General features: G+C 36.6%; 4 protein-coding genes across 16 annotated transcripts in view; 3 read left to right on the forward strand and 1 right to left on the reverse strand.

The window, feature by feature from the left end:
- Positions 1-22,116, reverse strand: part of elfn1b (extracellular leucine-rich repeat and fibronectin type III domain containing 1b) — a 133,389-nt gene that overhangs the window by 63,139 nt on the left and 48,134 nt on the right. The gene's annotated exons all lie outside the window — the stretch shown is intronic.
- On the forward strand, positions 1,551-11,087 carry LOC130232506 (UDP-glucuronosyltransferase 2C1-like). 2 transcript variants are annotated; one of them, XM_056462454.1, is made up of 2 exons: positions 1,551-1,639; positions 8,963-11,087. In XM_056462454.1, the coding sequence occupies exon 2, from the start codon at positions 8,968-8,970 to the stop codon at positions 10,561-10,563; it is 1,596 nt and encodes a 531-aa protein (XP_056318429.1). In that variant the 5' UTR covers positions 1,551-1,639; positions 8,963-8,967; the 3' UTR covers positions 10,564-11,087. The 2 variants fall into 2 exon arrangements, with proteins under 2 accessions (XP_056318429.1, XP_056318438.1); XM_056462463.1 differs by lacking the exon at positions 1,551-1,639 and adding an exon at positions 6,169-6,258.
- Positions 1,552-8,707, forward strand: ugt5b1 (UDP glucuronosyltransferase 5 family, polypeptide B1). Of its 3 annotated transcripts, none has more exons than XM_056462420.1 (2): positions 1,552-1,639; positions 6,618-8,707. In XM_056462420.1, the coding sequence occupies exon 2, from the start codon at positions 6,623-6,625 to the stop codon at positions 8,216-8,218; it is 1,596 nt and encodes a 531-aa protein (XP_056318395.1). In that variant the 5' UTR covers positions 1,552-1,639; positions 6,618-6,622; the 3' UTR covers positions 8,219-8,707. The 3 variants fall into 3 exon arrangements, with proteins under 3 accessions (XP_056318395.1, XP_056318378.1, XP_056318386.1); XM_056462403.1 differs by lacking the exon at positions 1,552-1,639 and adding an exon at positions 2,129-2,214; XM_056462411.1 differs by lacking the exon at positions 1,552-1,639 and adding an exon at positions 6,169-6,258.
- LOC130232419 (UDP-glucuronosyltransferase 2C1-like) lies at positions 1,556-21,998 on the forward strand. 10 transcript variants are annotated; one of them, XM_056462360.1, is made up of 4 exons: positions 1,556-1,639; positions 12,034-12,059; positions 13,358-13,388; positions 19,833-21,998. In XM_056462360.1, exon 4 carries the CDS (start codon positions 19,838-19,840, stop codon positions 21,428-21,430), a length of 1,593 nt encoding a protein of 530 aa, XP_056318335.1. In that variant the 5' UTR covers positions 1,556-1,639; positions 12,034-12,059; positions 13,358-13,388; positions 19,833-19,837; the 3' UTR covers positions 21,431-21,998. The 10 variants fall into 10 exon arrangements, with proteins under 10 accessions (XP_056318335.1, XP_056318300.1, XP_056318292.1 ...); XM_056462325.1 differs by lacking the exon at positions 19,833-21,998 and adding an exon at positions 15,713-17,728; XM_056462317.1 differs by lacking the exons at positions 1,556-1,639; positions 19,833-21,998 and adding exons at positions 11,780-11,884; positions 15,713-17,727.

Here is a 22,116-nt window from a genome sequence, read left to right on the forward strand (position 1 = left end):
ATATATTTGCGTATTTATTTATTTATTGTTTTTGCAGGTTTTGTCCTCCATACAGAAAAAAATAAATGGTAATGTTTATGAAAAGTACATTTCCAAAGCAACATTCAGCATCCAACAAATTGAATGAGCTCCAAAAGGCCAGAAAAGTCAGTGGCCAAATTTTCAGAGCATCTGTTACCAAAACTGCTAAACAGTTTCATTCATCAAGGGCTCAAAATCTAAATAATAATGACAGCATATGGCAAAACTGAATAAATTGCTTCAGAGAAGTGGTATGGTACTCAAAGCTCATACTCAGTGGAATAGTTATAGTTGCTGAATGACACTAAAGTAAGGGCTCAAATATACAATACTGGTGTTTAAAATTAGTAAAACTGGACATTTTAGAAGAGTGCAAAGCTGTCTTTATTTCTAAATGTATTATTGTAGGGATTGATCAAAACAGAAAATTCTGTCGTCCTATACAAACACAAAAGAAGATACGTTGAAGAAATCTGGAAACCTGTAACCATTGACTTCTATACTATTTGTTTTTCCTACTATGGATGCCACTGCTTACTGGTTTTCAGTTTTCTTCAAAATATATTTTGTGTTCAGCTGAATAACGAATGTCATAAAGGTTTATTTTTTTAAATATTTTAGATATTTCTTAGTAAAATATGTTGAATATTGTGTAAAAACAAGCTAGCTTTACTTGTATCCATACACTTTTTTTCCAACATAAACTTTCTTTAAAATAAAAATAAAAAATGAACAAATGTTTTAAAAACTATAATAAACTAAATCTATGCACAACAATCTGGCCAGGTAGGTGTAATCAGCAGTAAATACATGGAGCACATTTAAACAAATGTTATTGTATGAAAAAATAATTATGACTGTGGTTATTATATGGCCAGATTGGGTAGCAATACATGAACAAAGGAAAATTAAGAATTAAGATTAAAAAATATTTAAGACCTTCAACACAATATTTCAGTAAATTTAAGACTTTTTAAGGCCTAAAATTTTGATTTTGGGATTTAAGCCTTTTAAGACCCTGCGGAAACCCTGTTATGAGTAACATTTTTATTTTTGAGTGAACTATCCCTTTTTTGCTTACCACATTTGCAATAAATAAATAAATCTTAGCACATGTATGATTAATAGGTATTTCAGACTCTCCCTTGAAATAATCTTATTGAATTTATGAACTTGCATGAACCAACACACTACTGAATAATGGAGCTGTTCAAACTTGTAATGTTTGTTTTTCACAGAGACGTTGTTCACGTTAAGTCTGATTCACAGTACTGATAAATGCATGTATACAGCTGTACTTCAGATCTCCAGACAATAATAAATGTAGGCATTTTCAGTCCCTCCCATAACCTTTTATGTAACCAGAACCATATCCTGTAAAACTGTCATGTAAACTCAAACACAACATGGGGGAGGCGCCCCGCGGCTCTTTCAGTAAAAACAGGAAAGATTTGGGATGACTGGACGAAGAACAAAAAACTTAACGCGATTGTGCTTTGATATGAGATGAAAAAATAGACTGTAGTTTGGTTTCCTCAGTAAAATAAAACGCTGGCAGGGCGGAGTTGTTTGGACGTTGTCGAAGTTTTATTGGGATATAGTATAATTCCCATCTCTGGTGAGTTTCATTTCTAACTATCTACTATCGCATGTTGTATTTTTATGCATAAATAAGAGCAATACACCTTTGAATAGTGGCTTATAATCCAATTATATGTTCTGGTCTTTTCAATCAGTGTTTTATGCTTGTCTTGGGTCGTGCAAGGTGTTATTATTTATTTAAAGTACGGTGCTTTGGGGTTTAGCTTGCTAACGCATCGATGTTTTTGAATTAATCATTGCATTGACCGAATCGTAAATTTTGCGCTCTTTTGTTCGCCGTCGGCTTTTCTTTTATGCTTTCCAGTATTTTTTCCCGCGAATATTACGTTAACTGTTTTGCTCAATACTGCCTGGAGCGCGTTATGCTGCGTTCCTAATCGCATCTATTCGCCCTAAGTAGTAGCCAGTGGAAGTCTCCTGAACTTGAATACTATTCAGGGGTGGAGCATGTAAACTGTCTTGTGGAACATTCCCACTGAACGATTCTGTTCTGAATAAAGATTTATAAACGAAGATCACGTCATTAGTTTGTGAATCAATGAGTTTCAATAAGTGAGGAAACGGGAAATAGGATGCAAATGTCCTTTGCAGGTATGAAAACTTAACCCGTCACCTGTATTTAGATACAGTACTGCTGGTTTACTTCGTGTAGAAGCTATAAGCATGTGTTCACATTTAAGTTCTTTTGTTTCTCTAACAGGGACAGTTCATTTAGGCTAGTCCTGGGTTGATTAGCGTTTACATCCTTTTTAATTATTTTAAGATAGAAAGTAAAATTTTATTGTGCATATTTTGTGACCGAACTTGCGTAACATCAAAAACAATGGTGTGTGCTGAACTGAAACTGTTCACTTTATATTTATTCAATTAATTTTATCTCTGTAGCACTTTTACAAAGTAGACTGTGTCAAAGCAGCTTAATATAGAAGTTCTAGTTAATTGAAACTCAGTCCAGTTCTCAGAGTTCAGTCTAGTTCAGTTCAGTGTGGTTTAAATTTCACTCCTGAAAGTCCAAACGCTGAAGAGAAATCCTTCAATGCGCAGCTCCACAAGTCAAACTTCACCAATACTCATTTCCAAATATGATGAAAATAAACCATAGTTTTTTTTATGGTTAAAGTACCCTTTTTTGGTGTATTGATTGACCACAGTTTTATTACAAATGCAATTTTTAAACTATGATTAGCTCAGTAAAACCAATAACCATGTTTTTAGATTTTACTTGTAGTAGAAACATGCTAATTTTCATATGACGACGCCTGTATTCGCTTTATGTGTAACATCAATGGACTCTTTTCACAAGCCTGTTATGACGTGTTTAACAGTCATCAGCATTTTAAATCGTATGAAAAAATGTATGAACATTTATATTTATTTATGTGTGTATTATATCATTATATATATATATATATATATATATATATATATATATATATATATATATATATATATATACATATATATATATATATATATATATATATATATATATATATATATATATATATATATATATATATATCATTTGCTTCAAATGACAAAAAGCGAATGAACGCTTGTGCGAGGTGTTTCTAATGCAGCGTCTATGGGACAGGACAGTACATTTGTTACGTTAAGTTACGTTACGTTGTTACGTTAAATTTGTTATTTGTTAAGTTATTCTTTCCTCTGGCTGCCGTCATCAGTCTCACACAATTTTTCCTATTTCTAAAAGTCTGTATAACATCATTGTGGAGTTTTTCTTTTATTATTTGAGCAAATTAGATTGTAAAAAAAAAAATTTGTTGTACTCTCCCATTCACTGCGCTCTAAGTTTTCCAACTATGACTACTTCCACTACTGAGAAACCCGGAAATGTGAAAAGGGCCTAAAATGAAAAAAAAAAACACTTTTTAGGGTTGCATCTTCTTGCAGTATATGCTGTTTTTAGTATAGTTGCCTTTAGCAGTGTTGCATTAAATATTTCCCCATAACTGCACCAGAGTTCACTGCACATGGTTAAGATGGCAGTGATTGGTGTAACCCATGGCGCATGCCTTGCGCCATGCCGTGCATTTTTAATTCTGCCTGCTGTTTGTGTTGCTCTGCAATAACACTTCCGAAACGCTAGATGGCAGTAGGTTATGTTATGGTCCTCTTTACTGAGTTTTTTCGTGGGCATTTTGTTTTTTCTGAATGCTTCCTTAATGTACAAGTAGCTAAAACTCATTCAGAGCCAGGAACAAGTGGACGTTAGGGTTGGGTAGATAGACGATGCCATCGTCCATCGCCGACGGCCGATAGACATCACGATGCTGAGCCGGCATCGCAATCCTCCTCCCCGCAGCGTTTACACTACACGATGAAAACGCACATCACGTGACCACACACACACAAAAACTCTGTCATGTGCTGCAGCATACGGGCGCGTCTGTGCTCTAGCAGTCCGAGGTGCTTTGAGCACAAAACCCCAGAAAGCAGTGAACTTCGGACAGTTTATCAAGGGTGTACCGCTGGATCGCGTCCCACTATAGTTGTTAAAACTGATATTTAGTTCTTGTCTTTATCTAATGACTCTTCAGCCTTTTGAATCTATCAGGTAATGTGTCACAGCGTCAGTACACTGCTTCAATCTTTCGCTTTTTACACTTGTACTTTTTTTAGTGACACCTCAGATACTGTTGGTTGGTTGCTGTTGATTGTACATTTTTTTTACCAACCAAGTTTGTTGACGCCATTATAATAACACAGATCACTCTACCTATTCATGCCAGAGTCCCGCCGAAAAAGTGATTGACAGGTAATAATTTGTGTGTAATCGTTATTTATTTATGATTTGGTTATGGGTAAAAAAAAACACCATGCGGGTCAGGTAGTTGAACGGTTGTCTACAAATAATTAATTCGTTATAAATTAATTAATTATTCGCCGCCTAAGATGATGATGCCATCGTCCATCGTGATGTTTCACATTAGACATCGTATGATGCCAAATTGGTCGACATCGCCCAACCCTAGCGGTCGTGCAACAACTTTAATCATAAGGTAAACACAAAACAAAAGTTGGATCACAAAACAAAATCTGGAGCTACTTCACTGGACTCAACACTTGTAAACACTCGCTCCATTGGGTTCGCGGCTCTTAGCAGCGCCCATAATCAGCACAGCTACCAAGCCGACCAATCACAGAGCTAGCGCTAAGCATTGTTGCGACATGTGTACATACATATTTTGAGACATGCACGTCAGCGTCAGCCACAGCGAGGGCTATGTGGACCGTACGTGTGCGCTTGACGCAGAAGTATAATTCAGCCTTTAACATTTATGCAGATTAGGCACATAAACAGAAAAATTGCTCCAGAAATAAAATCATTTTAACCAAAAAAAATCCCAGAATCCAACACAGCATCTGAAATTAAGGTGGGGATCATATTTATTTTACTTATTTACTATCAATGAAATGTTTGATAGCCAATCTGTTGTTCTGTGTTTCTAATCAAACAGAATAATGATTAGAATAGAGTGTTTGTGTACAATACAAATGTAATTAATAAAAACCTAGTTGCGGAAATGGTTGGTTGCAGTGGCAGCTGGCACTTTTCAGAAACAAGGAGGCGCAGATGTCTGCTATCAATGGCAAAAAGATTATTTGTACATATAATTTGATGTCAGTAATGCTTCTCCAAAGCAGCTGTCCAGATATCAGTTATACTTTTAAATGGCGAACTCAACCAAGATGCATTTTAGACACATTTTAAAATACTGAAGCTAATCGAGGTTTACTCTCTCTCTTGGCTGTGTGTTCTTCCATTGGGCGCACACTGAGTACACAATAAAAAAAAAATGTTGTTATAATGAAATTTAATCTCTATAGGTAAATACTCTGGACTTTTGAAAACATGACCTTTAACTCACATGCTGTTATAAGAGTGAACAGTCAGGGCCAAAGGAGACTTATGTTACAAATTTACTGTAATGATTTAGCATGTCACGTTTCAAGGGTTTGTTTTGGAGAGAAATATTTGACAGTTTGGATAATGGAACTCAAAGAAGATTGCTTAAATTAATTATATGCCCATGTAAAATAACATTCATGATGATTTTTTTTATTGGGGGATCTTCTGATCCAAAATGTTTGGTATTAATCCTTTCATCATCAAGAACATATTATAGGAAATATATTACAGTTAAATACTTAAATTATAAGCAGATAATTTGACTTCTACTACATTATCTTGGGTATTTCTTTCACATCAGTGACAAAGGTTTACATGTGTTTATGAACACGCCAAAGTAGAGTAGAGCAATGTGAATATCATGGGTTAATTTCCCGGGAATCCATAATCTGATAACATTCATACCTGAATTTATTACAAGAAGTACATTTGACAGCACAGGGCCAGATATACTGTCGGGATGAAGTTCTGATACTGTACCAGTAACTTTGAATGGTAGCTCATTAACTAGACCTCCACATGGAAATGCTCTTTCCCCCTTTAAAGACTGAATGAACCTTCACTCACATGATGTAGAAATTCAAGTTTCTTGTCATGCACACTGAGGCTGAAGGAGAGTAAGCTGTGCTTGTACTTCTTTGACTTATGTTACATTCAACAAAGCTGACCAATTAAAGATTTTGCAGTCTACCTTTTCATAGGTAAGAACATGTTTCTTGGTTTGAACACCGTATACATAGCTTTTACATTTGACTAGAATGCATTTCTCAGATATTAAGTCTGTCTTTAAGCTGTTTATGCAGAAAACATGCAATACATTTGAATTTTATTTATATCTATCTTGAATAAATGTTATATTTTATTAATTTATTGTTTTCAGTGAGATGATTACTCATGCATTCTCTATTCACTGCAGCTGTCCTGCTTTTCAGAGCACTTTGTTAATTCATTGCATTCAGTGGCGTAATATTCTTGAAAGTGTTTAAAACTGTGATTAACAATGTAGATGTTTCAAATGGTTTTTGAAGTCTGTCAATGGATCACTCTTGTTCCCCTGCAGGCACCATGATTGGACAGATTTTTCAGCCATGTGGACAAATCTTGATTGCACTTCTGCTAGTGACTGTTCCAGTTGCTCAAAGCGAGAAGGTTCTTGTCTTTCCTGTGGATGGCAGTCACTGGGTCAACATGAACATCTTGGTTGAAGCACTTCATGCCAAAGGTCACAATATTACAGTCATTCGGATGGCAGACAGCTGGTACATCACAGAGATGTCACCTCACTACACTTCAATAAATCTCAAGTCTGCAGGAGGATTCGATGAAGAATTTTTTGAGACATTTGCATTCAGACTAATGAAAATTGTGAGAGAAGGTTCACGCTGGAGTCGTTTAAAACTAGAGATAGAGACGTGGCAAAGTGCTTATGAGATGATCAAAACAGAAAGTGAGATGATAAAGAGTATGTTGGAGGACCAACAGCTTATGCAGACTTTTAGGGATGCCAAGTATGATTTGCTCCTTACAGATCCACTCTTGTTTGGGGGTGTTATTTTGGGCCACTTTCTGAAACTTCCAATTGTCTATAATGTCCGTTGGACAATGTATAATGAAGCTCATTTTGTAATAGCTCCATCTCCACTTTCTTATGTTCCTTTTATGATGGTGGAGTTATCAGACCGCATGAGTTTTTTCCAGAGAGTAAAGAATATTGTGATGTTCACCGTAGCAGAAGCACAAGCTGCTTTGCTTTTTGCTCCACATTATGACGCACTTTGTGAACAGTTCATTGGCCCAGGAGTCTCATTTCTTTCCTTAGTTCAGGGAGCTGATCTGTGGCTCCATAGAGTCGATTTTATTTTCGAATATCCACGTCCCACTATGCCAAATATTGTCTACATGGCAGGTTTTCAGTGCAAGCCATCAAAACCTCTCCCACAAGATCTGGAGGAATTTGTTCAGAGCTCTGGTGATCACGGTGTCATCATCATGTCTCTGGGGACTCTCGTTGGTCAGCTTCCAGATGATGTGGCCGAGGCAATTGCTGAAGCTTTTGCAGAACTTCCACAGAAAGTCATCTGGAGGTACAAAGGAAAGAGACCATCTGCACTAGGAAACAACACCTTAATGATGGACTGGATGCCTCAGAATGATCTTCTGGGTCATCCCAAGACCAGAGCCTTTGTGGCACATGGAGGAACCAATGGAGTTCAAGAAGCCATCTACCACGGGGTGCCAATCATTGGATTTGGCCTGATTTTTGACCAACCCGACAATCTTGAAAAAATGAGAGTGCGAGGTGCAGCCAACAATGTAGACTTTGCCACAGTGGATAAGGAGTCCTTCCTTAAAACGGTCAAAGAGGTTCTTTATGATCCCTCTTATCGGGAGAACATGCAGAGACTCTCAAGGCTTCACAAGGATGTTCCAGTGAAGCCTCTGGACAACGCCATCTTCTGGATTGAGTTTGTTATGAGACACAAAGGTGCCGCTCACTTGCGCACAGAGTCATACAAAATGCCCTGGTACTCTTATCACTCTGTTGATGTCATTCTGGTGCTGATTTCTGCTGTGTCACTCATAATCCTGACCATTTATGCAGTTATCAGATATTTCTGCTGCAGAATATGCATGAGAAAAACAAAAATCAAACTTAAGTAAATTTGCTTTTTTATCACTTGATTTTAGTAAATCACTTTAATTCAATCATAAATCTAATGCATTTAATGTAAAACTGAATAAATATTTAGAAGAACTGGCAAATGTAGTGTTGTGTTTTCAAGAGCAAAAAGAACTTGAAAGGGTTTAGTCTTACATGTGTGTACATTAGTCACAACAACGACGTAACACACATTTGACAAGAGTAGACGTGAATTTTCACATTGCCCAGCCTGTCTGGGTACCAACTATATGTGTTGCAAGCCAATTTTTTTTATTTTAAGTCCACCAATGCCAACTTATTGACTGTAATAAAGGTTTACCTGATAGGTTTCCCATTATACACAGTAATGGGTCAGAATAATTTTCTTTCACTGTAGTTTGCCTTGTGATTATTGAATTATTGTGGATGAAGTGTATCGTGGTTTATATTGATGTGCAATATTCAAATGTTTAAATAAACAAATAAATAAAGATCCTCTATATATCTGACGTTTGCCTCTATATATTTTTCTAAGTTTCAATCAGTTTTGACTGTGATTTAAAGCAACAATACAAGAATGTATTGAAAAAAATTCAGATATCTAGTACAACATATTCAAATAAATAAATAATGTTTGGAACAAACACTAACAGGATCATCTATGTACAATAATGCTTAATTCACATCTCCAAAAAAACAAAATCTGTTTAAAGTCACCATATTTTCTTAATTTGGAATTGTATGTTTTCTTTTCTTTGCGATAGGTACTATGAATGGACAGGGGTTTCAGGTGATATGGCCAATCACATTAACCCTTCTGCTGGCAAATGGCCCAGTTGCTCAAAGCGGGAAGGTTCTTGTTTTTCCTGTGGATGGCAGTCACTGGGTCAACATGAACATCTTGGTTGAGGCACTTCATGCCAAAGGTCATGATGTAACAGTCTTGAGGGTGGGAAGCAGCTGCTACATAAAAGAATTCTCACCTCACTACACATCGATAAATCTGAAGTCTGCAGGAGGATATAATAAAGAAGTTCTTGAAATATTTGCATCCAGACTAATGCACATTTTGAGGGAAGGTTCCACATGGGGTCATCTGAAGCTGCAGGCAGAAATGTGGCAAAGTTTTTTGAAGATTTTTGAAGCAGAAAGTGAAATGATTGTCAACATGATCGAAGATCAGCAGCTTATGCAGTCTTTAAAAGATGCCAAGTATGATATGATTCTTACAGACCCAAACATGTTTGGAGGGGTTATATTAGGTCACTATCTCAAACTGCCCATGGTCTACAATGTTCGTTGGGCAGGTTATAGTGAAGCCCATTTTGCAATAGCTCCATCTCCACTTTCTTATGTACCTTTTCCATCTCTGAAATTATCAGATCGCATGAGTTTCTTGGAAAGAGTATGTAATGTAGTAATGTACACCTTTATTGAAATAGGGGCTGCTTTGGTAATTTCTCCAATTAATGATGCACTCGCTGAACGGTTCATTGGCCCTGGAACATCCTTCCTTTCTTTAGTTCAGGGAGCTGATCTGTGGCTCCATAGAGCTGATTTTGTTTTCGAATATCCACGTCCCACTATGCCAAACATCATCTACATGGCAGGTTTTCAATGCAAGCCATCAAAGCCTCTCCCACAAGATCTGGAGGACTTTGTTCAGAGCTCGGGTGATCATGGTGTCATTATCATGTCTCTGGGGACTCTTATTGGTCAGCTTCCTGATGATGTGGCCGAGGCGATTGCTGAAGCCTTTGCAGAACTTCCACAGAAGATCATCTGGAGGTACAAAGGAAAGAGACCATCTGCACTAGGAAACAACACCTTAGTGATGGACTGGATGCCTCAGAATGATCTTCTGGGTCATCCCAAGACCAGAGCCTTTGTGGCACATGGAGGAACCAATGGAATTCAAGAAGCCATCTACCACGGTGTGCCAATAATTGGATTGGCCCTGATTTTTGACCAGCCCGACAATCTTTCTAAAATGAAAGTGCGAGGTGCAGCCAAGAATGTAGACTTTGCCACAATGGATAAGCAGTCCTTCCTTAAAACGGTCAAAGAGGTACTCTATGATCCCTCTTATCGGGAGAACATGCAGAGACTCTCAAGGCTTCACAGGGATGTTCCAGTGAAGCCTCTGGACAATGCCGTCTTCTGGATTGAGTTTGTTATGAGACACAAAGGTGCCGCTCACTTGCGCACAGAGTCATACAAAATGCCCTGGTACTCTTATCACTCTGTTGATGTTATTCTAGTGCTGATTTCTGCTGTGTCACTCATAATCTTGATCATATATGCAGTTATCAGATATTTCTGCTGCAGAATGTGCATGAGAAAAACAAAAAGCAAACATGAATGACTTGGCGTTCTAAAAAATGTATTCAGGTAATAAGCAACTTCAGGTCAGGCATCGCCTGTATATTAATGACTAAATCTTTCAATCATTAGTCTATTCATTTAATTTGGTGATCTGTAGATGAGGAATATTTGTTTGTGCAGTGCAAGGGTTTTCAGTTGTGTAAAAAAATTCTAAACTGTATTTCAAATGTAAATAATATCTATCACCATAAACTTGTGTGCTCTGTTTATAATTGTTGTTGTCTATTGCTTTTATTGTTACCTCACCTTTCCTACAGTTTGCCTTCTTGTTTTTAGTGTTTTTTTGTGAAACCTAAAGCTGTTCTACTATATTAATTTATCACAATTAAACCCATAAATTGAAACAGAACACAATCATATGTGAACAGTATCTTAACAACACCATAAACTGTTATAGTCAATGCAAAAGGTACTTTACTGTTGCTGTGCATAATGGTGCATGAAATAAAATGAAGGTAGCATAAAATAATAACCACTCAGAGCTGCACCAACTTAAGACTACCCACATTCATTAAAGTATGTTTGGTATTGAAGTACTGTATGTGATGTGTACTTAGTGCCATTCTCCATGATGGGGGCATGAAATAAAGTGGCTTAAGCAAAAAAAAATAAAAAATCCTTTAAAGTAGTGCTGACTTAGGACTACCCCTTTAAATAATTAATAGCAAATTGAGTTTGTGGGATATTGAAGTATGTGATGTGTACTATGTTTGATTCTCATTTGAAGGGCTTACATAAGATGATTCTCCAGTGTAAATTAAATAATATTAAACCAAAGACTTAATTTGGAACTATGTTTGTGTAACCACATCAGTTCCAAGTTTTGCCACATCATGCTTATTATTCATTACAGCTGCATTGATATACATTTACAACACAAAATATTCAGTGAGCATACAGTAGTTTATTTCCTAAAAGATTGGTGTTCATAATATGTTAATAAGTGAGTGTTCATAATAAGTGAGCTCAAGCCTAGACTTACTAGTTTTTCCCATAGAAAGTACTAAATCATCTAATTGTAATGTAATGTAATATAATATAAAGGTGATTTGCTATTTTGGTCGTGTAGGTACACTTAACTAGTCAAAGCCAAAATAAAATGATGCACATAACCTTATATGGTAGTTTATTAACTAAGGTTTTGCAGGTAGATGCACTTTGCCCTGTTAAAGACTGTTAAATGAACATATCAGCATGCATAATGAGGCCAAAGGAGAATAAATACTTGTAGTTTTGTGAATTATGCTTGACTCAAGGTTAACCTAGTAATGGCTTTGCTTGCGTCCTGTACATATTAATGGGTAAGAATATATTTTTAACGATAGACATAGGGATCACAAGAAACAATATTACTTAGTAATACCGTATATGCTTGCTGTTTTTACATGAGTTTTCAATGACAGTTCCTTTGCTCGTTGTTGAAATATTCTTTTTTTTTTTTTTTTTGCAGGTTATACAGTAATTAACACAACCAAGGTAAGTACTGCATTTGCATTTCTTCATCAAATATAATAAACTGAATGTTTTTTTACAAATGAGAACAATAGAAGCAATCAAATTATCAAAAAAGAGCAACAATTTGTAAGTGTTGTGATAATTTCCAGTTAAGCACGTAGCAAGTTCAAATTAACCTGTGTCTCACGGTGATAAGAAACACACGAAAGCAATACGTGTTCTAAAATCTATTAAAATATCCAACATGTTTGATATCCTCTGAATGGATAGAAAAAAACTAATCTGCCTGACTGCGTAATGATTTCAATCTGACAGTTCTGACTGCCAAATGACTTGGCTTTCTTAAAATCTTCATTCAGGTCATAAGGAACTTCTGGTCAGGCATTTCCTATGTATTTATGATGACCAAATCCTTTAATCAAAAATATATTGCTGATTTATTTATTTATTTATTTGATTTTTTCAGTTGTTATTGTTTTAAAATCTCTTCTGTTTCAAATATGACATAAGCTCTGATATCAGTATCATTTAGGTTTTCCTCTCCTTTTACTCTGTTATTTTTTGCCATTACAATGCATTTGAAATAGGCAATTTGAACAAATTGGCAGAAAAAACTATCAAACAAACAAAATGGGGGACAGCTGTGCTTTTGTATTCTGGTATAATATTGCATAATAACTAAAATGGCTCAAGCTAAATTATAATCTATATCATTGGATCTCAACTGGTTTGGCCATGGGAACAACATTATACCATGGTCATTAAGTTGTGACCTCCCCCCTTCCTCTTTATACAGTACGTATCTTGCATGATTTCATATGAACTGAAAAACAAAATGCAATTTGGGATCTCCAAAAAGTAATTCTTGTCTTTCATATAATACACATTTGATTTTATTTTAATATATTGTAGATCTGAAGTACGGGCCATTTAATTGTCTTCCTTTCACTGAGCTATTAATGTAAACACCCAGACTAAATTACACATACAATCCTATATGGTAGCTCATTAACTAGGGCTTTGCAGGTAAACACACTTTGCCCTGTTAAAGACTATTAAATGAGCATATCAGCATGCACAACGAGGCCAAAGGAGAGTATCTGCTTATACAGTAGTTCATGACTTATGCTACACTCAAAGCTGATTTTGCATGCTGCATATTTATGGGTAAGAAAATATTTTTTTTTATTATGAACAGCGTCGGCAGGAACAATTCCAATTAGAAACATTTAGATTTTTGTTTGACTATTGTCTTACTAAAGCTGTTTTTATGCTTTTACAGTATGTTTTTTTGTTCTCTCTCTATGTCTTTCTCTCAGGTTTGAAAGCTATCTAGTTAACACAAACCAGGCGAGTACCAGCTCTTGGTTAATCATTTTGATCATCGTTGCTTTTTTCATTAATTAGATAGGAGAGTCAGCTTAAGACTAGATTGCACTGACTTTTAATATCTGAACCCATTATAAAACACTTGTTTTTAAGTTGCTACAACAAGGTGTTACTAATTGTTTCAAGTTGCTACAAACACAACAAACTCAATCAGAAATGTGAGACTTGTTGAATGACAAAGGAAACAAATGTGTTAGAAAATCAGACCAAAATATCATGGTTGATATGGTCCGACTGGATAAAAATCTGAAATCTGAAGCTAAAAATTTAGTCTGTCAGTTCCTACATGATTTTTTCAGATAATTTTAAAATTCTTGACTACCTAAAATCTGCAGACTATCTCTGACTTTTGACAATTTGCACTGATGACAAAATGAGAAAAAAAAAATCTAAGCATTATGTAGTAGCTCCATTCGGTGTAGTGCTTCTTATCATTACACTGTACAATTGGTTCAGAAATGTCACATTTTCAAATGTTATGTTGGATTGAATGAACGAATTCAAACACTACTAATGTCACAAGTTGACATACCCTGTTCTGCAAACTCTGTCAGTAGATCATTCTTTGTTGCTTAACAACAGGTGCCCACGAATAGACATATTTTTTTTGTTGTGTGGCCTAATCACATTAACCCTTCTGCTGGCATCTGTCCCAGTTGCTCAAAGTGATGAGTTTCTTGTCTTTCCTGTGGATGGCAGTCACTGAGTCAACATGAACATCTTGGTTGAGGCACTAAATGCCAAAGGTCACAATATTACAGCCATTCAGATGGTACTGTAGGCCGCTGGTACTGTAGATCAAACAGTTATCACTTCACTACAAATCAATAAGTCTGCAGGAGGTTTTAGTGAAGAATTCTTTGAGACTTTTGCATCCAGAATTATAAACATTTTGAGGGAAGGTTCCACTTCGGGTTGTCTAAATCTGTTGGATATGTTGGAAAATGCTTAAGGGATGCAAGTGATCAACATGATTGAGGATCATCTGCTAATGCAATCCTTAAAGGAGGCCAGTTTTGATTTGTTTCTTGCAGATCCAGTCAAGGTTGGATGTGTTCTATTGGGTCACTCATTCTGCCCATTCTCCACAATATCCGCTGGACAGTTTACTGTGAACTCATTTTGCAATAGCTCCTTCTCCACTTTGTTATGTTCCTGTTTCAATGCTAGAGTTACCAGACCAAATGAGAGTGAAGAGAGTCTGAGAGTGAAGAATGTTGTGATGTACGTTATACCTGTAAACACAAGCATCAACACAAGTTGATTTTACAAATTTGTGAGCCTCGTATTAAGTTTTTAATAGTTTATAAATTGGATGAGCAGAAATTTTGTTTAAAAAAAGCCAAGTAACCATAATTCAACACTGGATAACACTTGTTGCAAGTCAATTTTATTAAATCAATGTCACATAAAAAATACCAAGAGTTATGTAAGGGATAAAATGCACATAGGTGGGTGTTATTATAGAATAGCATCCAATAAGCTTATCTGCAGCCTGAATACTGAACCAGAGCCAGAAAACAACTGCCTAGGATAATAGTTTATTGATTTTTTAATAAAATGCAAAGCTGACAGAAATGAAAATGGCTTAATGGAGCAAACACTAACCTATATAGTATTTAGTCATGAGACAGTCAAAAACATGACAGATATGCGTGAAAATATGGATGTGAGCGTATTCACTGATGGTCAATATGATTCGAAGTAACTGGATGTGCCAGTGTTATTAGTCTTGCTGTTGTTATCTGGGAATAACATACCTTGGTATCTTGTCAAGACCAATCAGAATCAAGTATTACACATAATAATGTTTAATAAAAAAAAAAAAACAAGAATCGATTATAATAATTATAAATTTACAAACCTGTGTGTGGAAATGATAGAAAAGCATTATAAGTTGTAGTACTGTAGTGTAGTTGTGGGTCAAACAGTTTAATAACAGACACGATTACAACAAAAATATATTTAATCGCCATGTGTTGGTGCTACCTAGATGTGTCATGACAGTTCATAGGTATTTTATGTATAAATTCATACAACCTCATTTGTAGGTTATTGTATGATATTATTATGATCCAGTGTTGAATAATGTATATGTACTCTATGTATCAGGAGTTTAAAAAATCTAACAATTTGATGCAATTCCCATTGTGAAAATTTATATAATTTATATGAAGTTGGCATCTTTAGCTAATAATTTACGTTATTTCTAAAGTGAGATCAAATTTGATGTTTCACACATGCAACTCATTTTAAAATATGCTTGTTCTCTTGCTTTGAAACAGGAAATATGAATGGAAAGGTTTTTCACATGCGTTGGCCAGTCACATTAACCCTTCTACTAGTAACTGTTCCAGTTGTTCAGAGCGGGAATGTTCTTGTCTTTCCTGTGGATGGCAGTCACTGGGTCAACATGAACATCTTGGTTGAAGCTCTTCATGCCAAAGGTCACAATATTACAGTAATTCGGATGGCAGACAGCTGGTACATCAAAGAGTTCTCACCTCACTACACATCCATAAATCTCAAGTCCTCAGGAGGACTCACTAAAGACTTCTTCGGACCATTTGTATCTAGACTTGTGAACATTTTGAGGGAAGGTTCAACATGGGGTCGTGTAAAGTTAGAGATAGAGATGTGGCAAACTAGTTTAAAGATGATTGAAATAGAACGTGAGATGATAACCAACATGATTGAAGATCAGCAGCTTATGCAGTCTTTAAAAAATGCAAAGTTTGATTTGATTCTTACCGATCCTGCCATGTACGGAGGGGTCATGTTGGGTCACTATCTTAAACTGCCCATTGTCTACAATGTCCGTTGGACAATATTTGGTGAAGGTCATTTTGCAATAGCTCCATCTCCTCTTTCTTATGTTCCTGTTCCAATGCTAGGGTTACCAGACCGCATGAGTTTCTTGGAAAGAGTGAAGAATGTTGTGATGTACATTATCACAGAAACACAAATTGCTTTTTTGATTGCCCCAACTTATAATGCCCTCTGTGAACGCTTCATTGGCCCAGGTGTAAATTTTGGCAACTTAGTTCAGGAAGCTGATCTGTGGCTCCATAGAGCTGATTTTGTGTTTGAATATCCACGTCCCACTATGCCAAACATCGTCTACATGGCGGGTTTTCAGTGCAAGCCATCAAAGCCTCTCCCACAAGATCTGGAGGACTTTGTTCAGAGCTCTGGTGATCACGGTGTCATCATCATGTCTCTGGGGACTCTCATTGGTCAGCTTCCTGATGATGTGGCCGAGGCAATTGCTGAAGCCTTTGCAGAACTTCCACAGAAGATCATCTGGAGATACAAAGGAAAGAGACCATCTGCACTAGGAAACAACACCTTAATGATGGACTGGATGCCTCAGAATGATCTTCTGGGTCATCCCAAGACCAGAGCCTTTGTGGCACATGGAGGAACCAATGGAGTTCAAGAAGCCATCTACCACGGGGTGCCAATCATTGGGTTTGGCCTGATTTTTGACCAGCCTGACAATCTTTCTAAAATGAGAGCACGAGGTGCAGCCAAGAATGTAGACTTTGCCACAGTGGATAAGGAGTCCTTCCTTAAAACAGTCAAAGAGGTTCTTTATGATCCCTCTTATCGAGAGAACATGCAGAGACTCTCGAGGCTTCACAAGGACGTTCCAGTGAAGCCTCTGGACAACGCCATCTTCTGGATTGAGTTTGTTATGAGACACAAAGGTGCCGCTCACTTGCGCACGGAGTCATACAAAATGCCTTGGTACTCTTATCACTCTGTTGATGTTATTCTGGTGCTGATTTCTGCTGTGTCTCTCATAATCCTGACCATATATGCAGTTATCAGATATTTCTGCTGTCGAATATGCATAAGAAAGATGAAAAACAAAAGAGAGTGAGGTTTAATTAAATTTACACAAAATGTGTGTAAGATACACTTTTTATAGCTATATTGATTATTTTAGACTTTATACAGAACAATTTTAAGGAAATAAACAAGCTGGTATATTGATTAAAATAACATATTTGTGACCATTTATACCTTGAATTCACATGGCAATTGAAGAACCTGTCATGAGTTATTTCTTACATAAGAATCAGTTGTATTTAATTATTAACTTTAAAGTGGATGAAATATTTTGCACTCGAAAATAAGTTGTGTAACCTCATTTTTTTAATCAAATAACACATTTTAATTTTAAAATGAAAATTGTTCTTGGAAAATATATATTTGGCAACCATTTCTCTAGTCTTGAGTATCACATGATTATTCTGATATCATTCTAATATGATGATTTTCTGCTAAATAAAAAATTGTGATTGGTCTCCTGCTTTTATCAGTGTTTAAAATGGTTGTGCAGATTAATTATTTTTCTGAAAACTGCTATTCCTTTTTATGAGGTTTTGATAAATTGAAAGTTCAAATAAATATATATATATATATTTTTAATCTAAATACTTTAACCAAAATGTCTACTCTTATTTTTTTAACAGAATAACACTTTTTAAAATCAAATAAAAATAATAATACTAAACATAGATTCTTCAACTGTAGTGTTTAGAAACTAACTACGATGCAATTGATTCATTAATAGTATCAGTTTGTTCATTACATTGGTGACCAGACCTTGTCCTTGTCACACTGTTTTGAAAAAAATAAATAAATAAAAACTAAGTAGCCTAGCCATAATTTCAGAACAGTTAGAGCTAAAAGCACCTGTCATAAGAGTTTTTATTTAATTAGTGTCATTAAATATAGTAAGCATTACGGAATGCCACTATAGAACAAGAATAGAACCCAATCTGTCCAAGTGATAGGTAAGCATTATTAGTTGTAACTGGGCTTGATCTACAGTGCATCTAGAAAGTATTCACTGTGCTTTCCATGACATTCAAAATTGACCTCCGGTTGTTCATGTTTCCACTGATCATCCTTGAAATGTTTCTACAATTTGATTGGAGTTAATCTATGGTAAATACATGATATGGAAAGGCACATGTCTGTCTAAGTAATGTTACAGTTAACAGTGCATATCAAAACACAAACCAAGCCTTGAAGACCTTGGAGACAGAATTGTATTGAGGCATAGATCTGGAGAACCATACAGAAAATCGCCTATGGCATCAAAGGTTTCAATGAGCACAATGGCCTCCATCATCTGTAAATGGAAGATGTTTGGAACCACCAGCAACCTTTTTAGAGGGGGCTGTCTGGCCAAACCGAGTTATCGGGGAAAAGAGCCTTAGTCAGGGAGGAGACAATGAACCCAATGGTCACTCTGAATGAGCACCAATGTTTTTCTGTGGAGAGCGGAGAACTTTCCAGGAGAAAAACCATCTCTGCAGTGCTCTAACAATCAGGCCTGAATGGTAGAATAGTCAGATGGAGGACACTCCTCTGTAAAATGCACATAAGAGCCAATCTGAAGTTTGCTAAAAGCTACCTGAAGGACTGTTGAAGCATTTAAAACAAAGTTCTCTTGACTGATGAAACAAAGATTGAATTCTGTCTGGAGTAATCCCAGGCACCGCTCCTCCCCTGGCCAATACCAACTCTACAGTGAAGCATGAAAGTGGCAGCATCAGGATATGGGGATGTTTTTGAACATCAGAAAATAGGAGACTCGTCCAGATCGAGGGAAATATGAATGCAGCAATGTACAGACACAACCTTGACTAAAACCAGCTCCAGAGCACTCTGGACCTAAGACAAGAGCGACGTTTCATCTTTCAGCAGGACATCATCCCTAAGCATACAACCAAGATAACAAAACAGTAGCTATGAGACAACTCTGGACATGTCCTTGTGTGGCCCAGCTAGAGCCCAGACTTGAACCCAATTGAACAACTCTGGACAAATCTGAAAATCACTGTGCACTGGTGCACCTTGTCCAACCTGATTGAGCTTGAGAGGTTTTGCAAAGAAGAGATGCAGAGAATAATGAATTTAATTCATTTGGGAATAAGGCTGTAACAACAAAATGTGTAAACAAAAATGTAGGGACCGGGGGGGCCAAGTCGGAGCACTCACTCTGGTCCCCTAGGCCCTGCGTTGGCTGGGGAAATTCTAAATTGAACCAAAACAAACGATTACAATTGGCTTAAGATTGGCAAGATTCGGGACATTGCAACCTGCAGAACCTAGGAAGCTTAAAAAAAATGTAGCAATATTTTTCTAGGTGAACTATTTTTAACAATCAAAACAGGAATGATTGCAACAAAAATGTCTTTAATTGCGTAATTTTTAGTTCTGCAAGATGTTATTAACAGTGTCATGGGTGTTTATAAGTATTTTGTGTTTTTCAGAAAACATTTATTCAAATTTTTGCCTTGTAAAATAGTTATATTTCTATATGAATTCAAACTGGATGATTTAATCATGCAACTAAAATGTGCTTGTTCTTTTACTTTGCAACAGGAACTATGAACGGAAAGGTTTTTCACATGCTTTGGCCAGTCACATTAACCCTTCTAGTAACTGTTGCAGTTGTTCAGAGTGGAAATGTTCTTATCTTTCCTGTGGATGGCAGTCACTGGGTCAACATGAACATCTTGGTTGAAGCACTTCATGCCAAAGGTCACAATATTACAGTCATTCGGATGTCAGACAGTTGGTACATCAAGGAGTTCTCACCTCATTACACATCAATTACTCTAAAGTCTTCAGGAGGATTTAGCGAAGACATCCTTGAGACGTTTGCATCCAGACTTATTACTATTTTGAGGGAAGGTTCCAAATGGGGTCGTCTAAAGTTAGAGATAGAGTTGTGGCAAAGTTCTTTAAAGATTATGGAAACAGAACGTGAGATGATAATCAACATGATTGAAGATCAGCAGCTTATGGAGTCTTTAAAAAAAACAAAGTACGATTTGTTTCTTACCGATCCTGCCATGTATGGAGGGGTCATATTGGGTAACTATCTTAAACTGCCCATCGTTTACAATGTCCGTTGGGCTATTTTTGGTGAAGGTCATTTTGTTATAGCTCCATCTCCACTTTCTTATGTTCCTGTTGCAATGCTGGAGTTACCAGACCGCATGAGTTTCTTGGAGAGGGTGAAGAATGTTGTGATGTATATTATAGCTGAAACACAAGTTGCCTTTTTGATTGCCCCAACTTATAATGCCCTCTGTGAACGCTTCATTGGCCCAGGAGTAAATTTATTCAGCTTAGTTCAAGGTGCTGATTTGTGGCTCCATAGAGCTGATTTTGTTTTCGAATATCCACGTCCCACTATGCCAAACATCGTCTACATGGCGGGTTTTCAATGCAAGCCATCAAAGCCTCTCCCACAAGATCTGGAGGACTTTGTTCAGAGCTCTGGTGATCACGGTGTCATCATCATGTCTCTGGGAACTCTCATTGGTCAGCTTCCTGATGATGTGGCCGAGGCAATTGCTGAAGCCTTTGCAGAACTTCCACAGAAGATCATCTGGAGGTACAAAGGAAAGAGACCATCTGCACTAGGAAACAACACCTTAATGATGGACTGGATGCCTCAGAATGATCTTCTGGGTCATCCCAAGACCAGAGCCTTTGTGGCACATGGAGGAACCAATGGAGTTCAAGAAGCCATCTACCACGGGGTGCCAATAATTGGATTTGGACTGATTTTTGACCAGCCTGACAATCTTTCTAAAATGAGAGTGCGAGGTGCGGCCAAGAATATAGACTTTGCCACAGTGGACAAGGAGTCCTTCCTTAAAACGGTCAAAGAGGTTCTTGATGATCCCACTTATCGGGAGAACATGCAGAGACTCTCGAGGCTTCACAAGGATGTTCCAGTGAAGCCTCTGGACAACGCTATCTTCTGGATGGAGTTTGTTATGAGACATAAAGGTGCCGCTCACTTGCGCACAGAGTCGTACAAAATGCCCTGGTACTCTTATCACTCTGTTGATGTCATTCTGGTGCTGATTTCTGCTGTGTCACTCATAATCCTGACCATATATGCAGTTATCAGATATTTCTGCTGCAGAATATGCATGAGAAAAACAAAAATCAAACTTCAGTGAATTTGCTTTTCCATCACTTTATTTTAGTAAATTACGTTAATAAATGTTTTCAGTTTGTTGGGCTATATAATAAAAACCTATTGCTACCAGCTATGGTGCTTACATTGTTAGTTCATGAATTACCCAGGGAAATTAAGAACAATTTCAGGAAAAATTATATGATGATATCAGACAGGAGCAGACAAAAACATCTGCAGTATGCATTTAATATTCAGGATGTAAAATGGATTCGAAATTAAGTAAACAAAGGTAAAGGCAAATAAAAATAAAGATTTAAGCTAGGCATACAAATCACAGAGTGAAATTGAATAAATGTTTAGGAAGACTGGCAAATATGGTGTTGTGTTTTCAACAACAGAAATAACTTGAAAGGGTTTACTCTTACATGTGTGTACATATTGTACTTTTAACAGGAGTAGACCTGAATTTTCAAATTGCCCAGCCAGACTGGGTACCAGCTGTTGCTTTGTTATTACTGAATGATTGTGGATGTAGTGTATTCTGATTAATACTGATGTGCAATATTTGTATGTTTCCATAAGCAAATAAATAGAGATTTCATATTTGATGTTTGCCTCGAAATATTTTCTCAGTGCAAGTTTCAATCGATTTTGACTGTTTTAAAGCAACAATACAAGAATGTATTGACAGATCTAGTACAACATAATTTATAATAAAAACTAATT

The sequence above is a fragment of the Danio aesculapii genome, chromosome 1 (genome assembly GCF_903798145.1).
Source record: "Danio aesculapii chromosome 1, fDanAes4.1, whole genome shotgun sequence".
In the NCBI taxonomy this organism is placed as follows: Eukaryota; Metazoa; Chordata; class Actinopteri; order Cypriniformes; family Danionidae; genus Danio; species Danio aesculapii.

What these genes read in the sequence shown, in the direction of transcription:
- LOC130232506 (XM_056462454.1), top strand. Translation starts at nt 8,968, where the DNA reads ATGAATGGACAGGGGTTTCAGGTGATATGGCCAATCACATTAACCCTT.
- LOC130232419 (XM_056462299.1), top strand. Translation starts at nt 13,157, where the DNA reads ATGACTTATGCTACACTCAAAGCTGATTTTGCATGCTGCATATTTATG. An exon ending in TGCATGCTGCATATTTATGG is followed by an intron (nt 13,206 to 15,712) that starts GTAAGAAAATAT and finishes GCTTTGAAACAG; the next exon opens with GAAATATGAATGGAAAGGTT.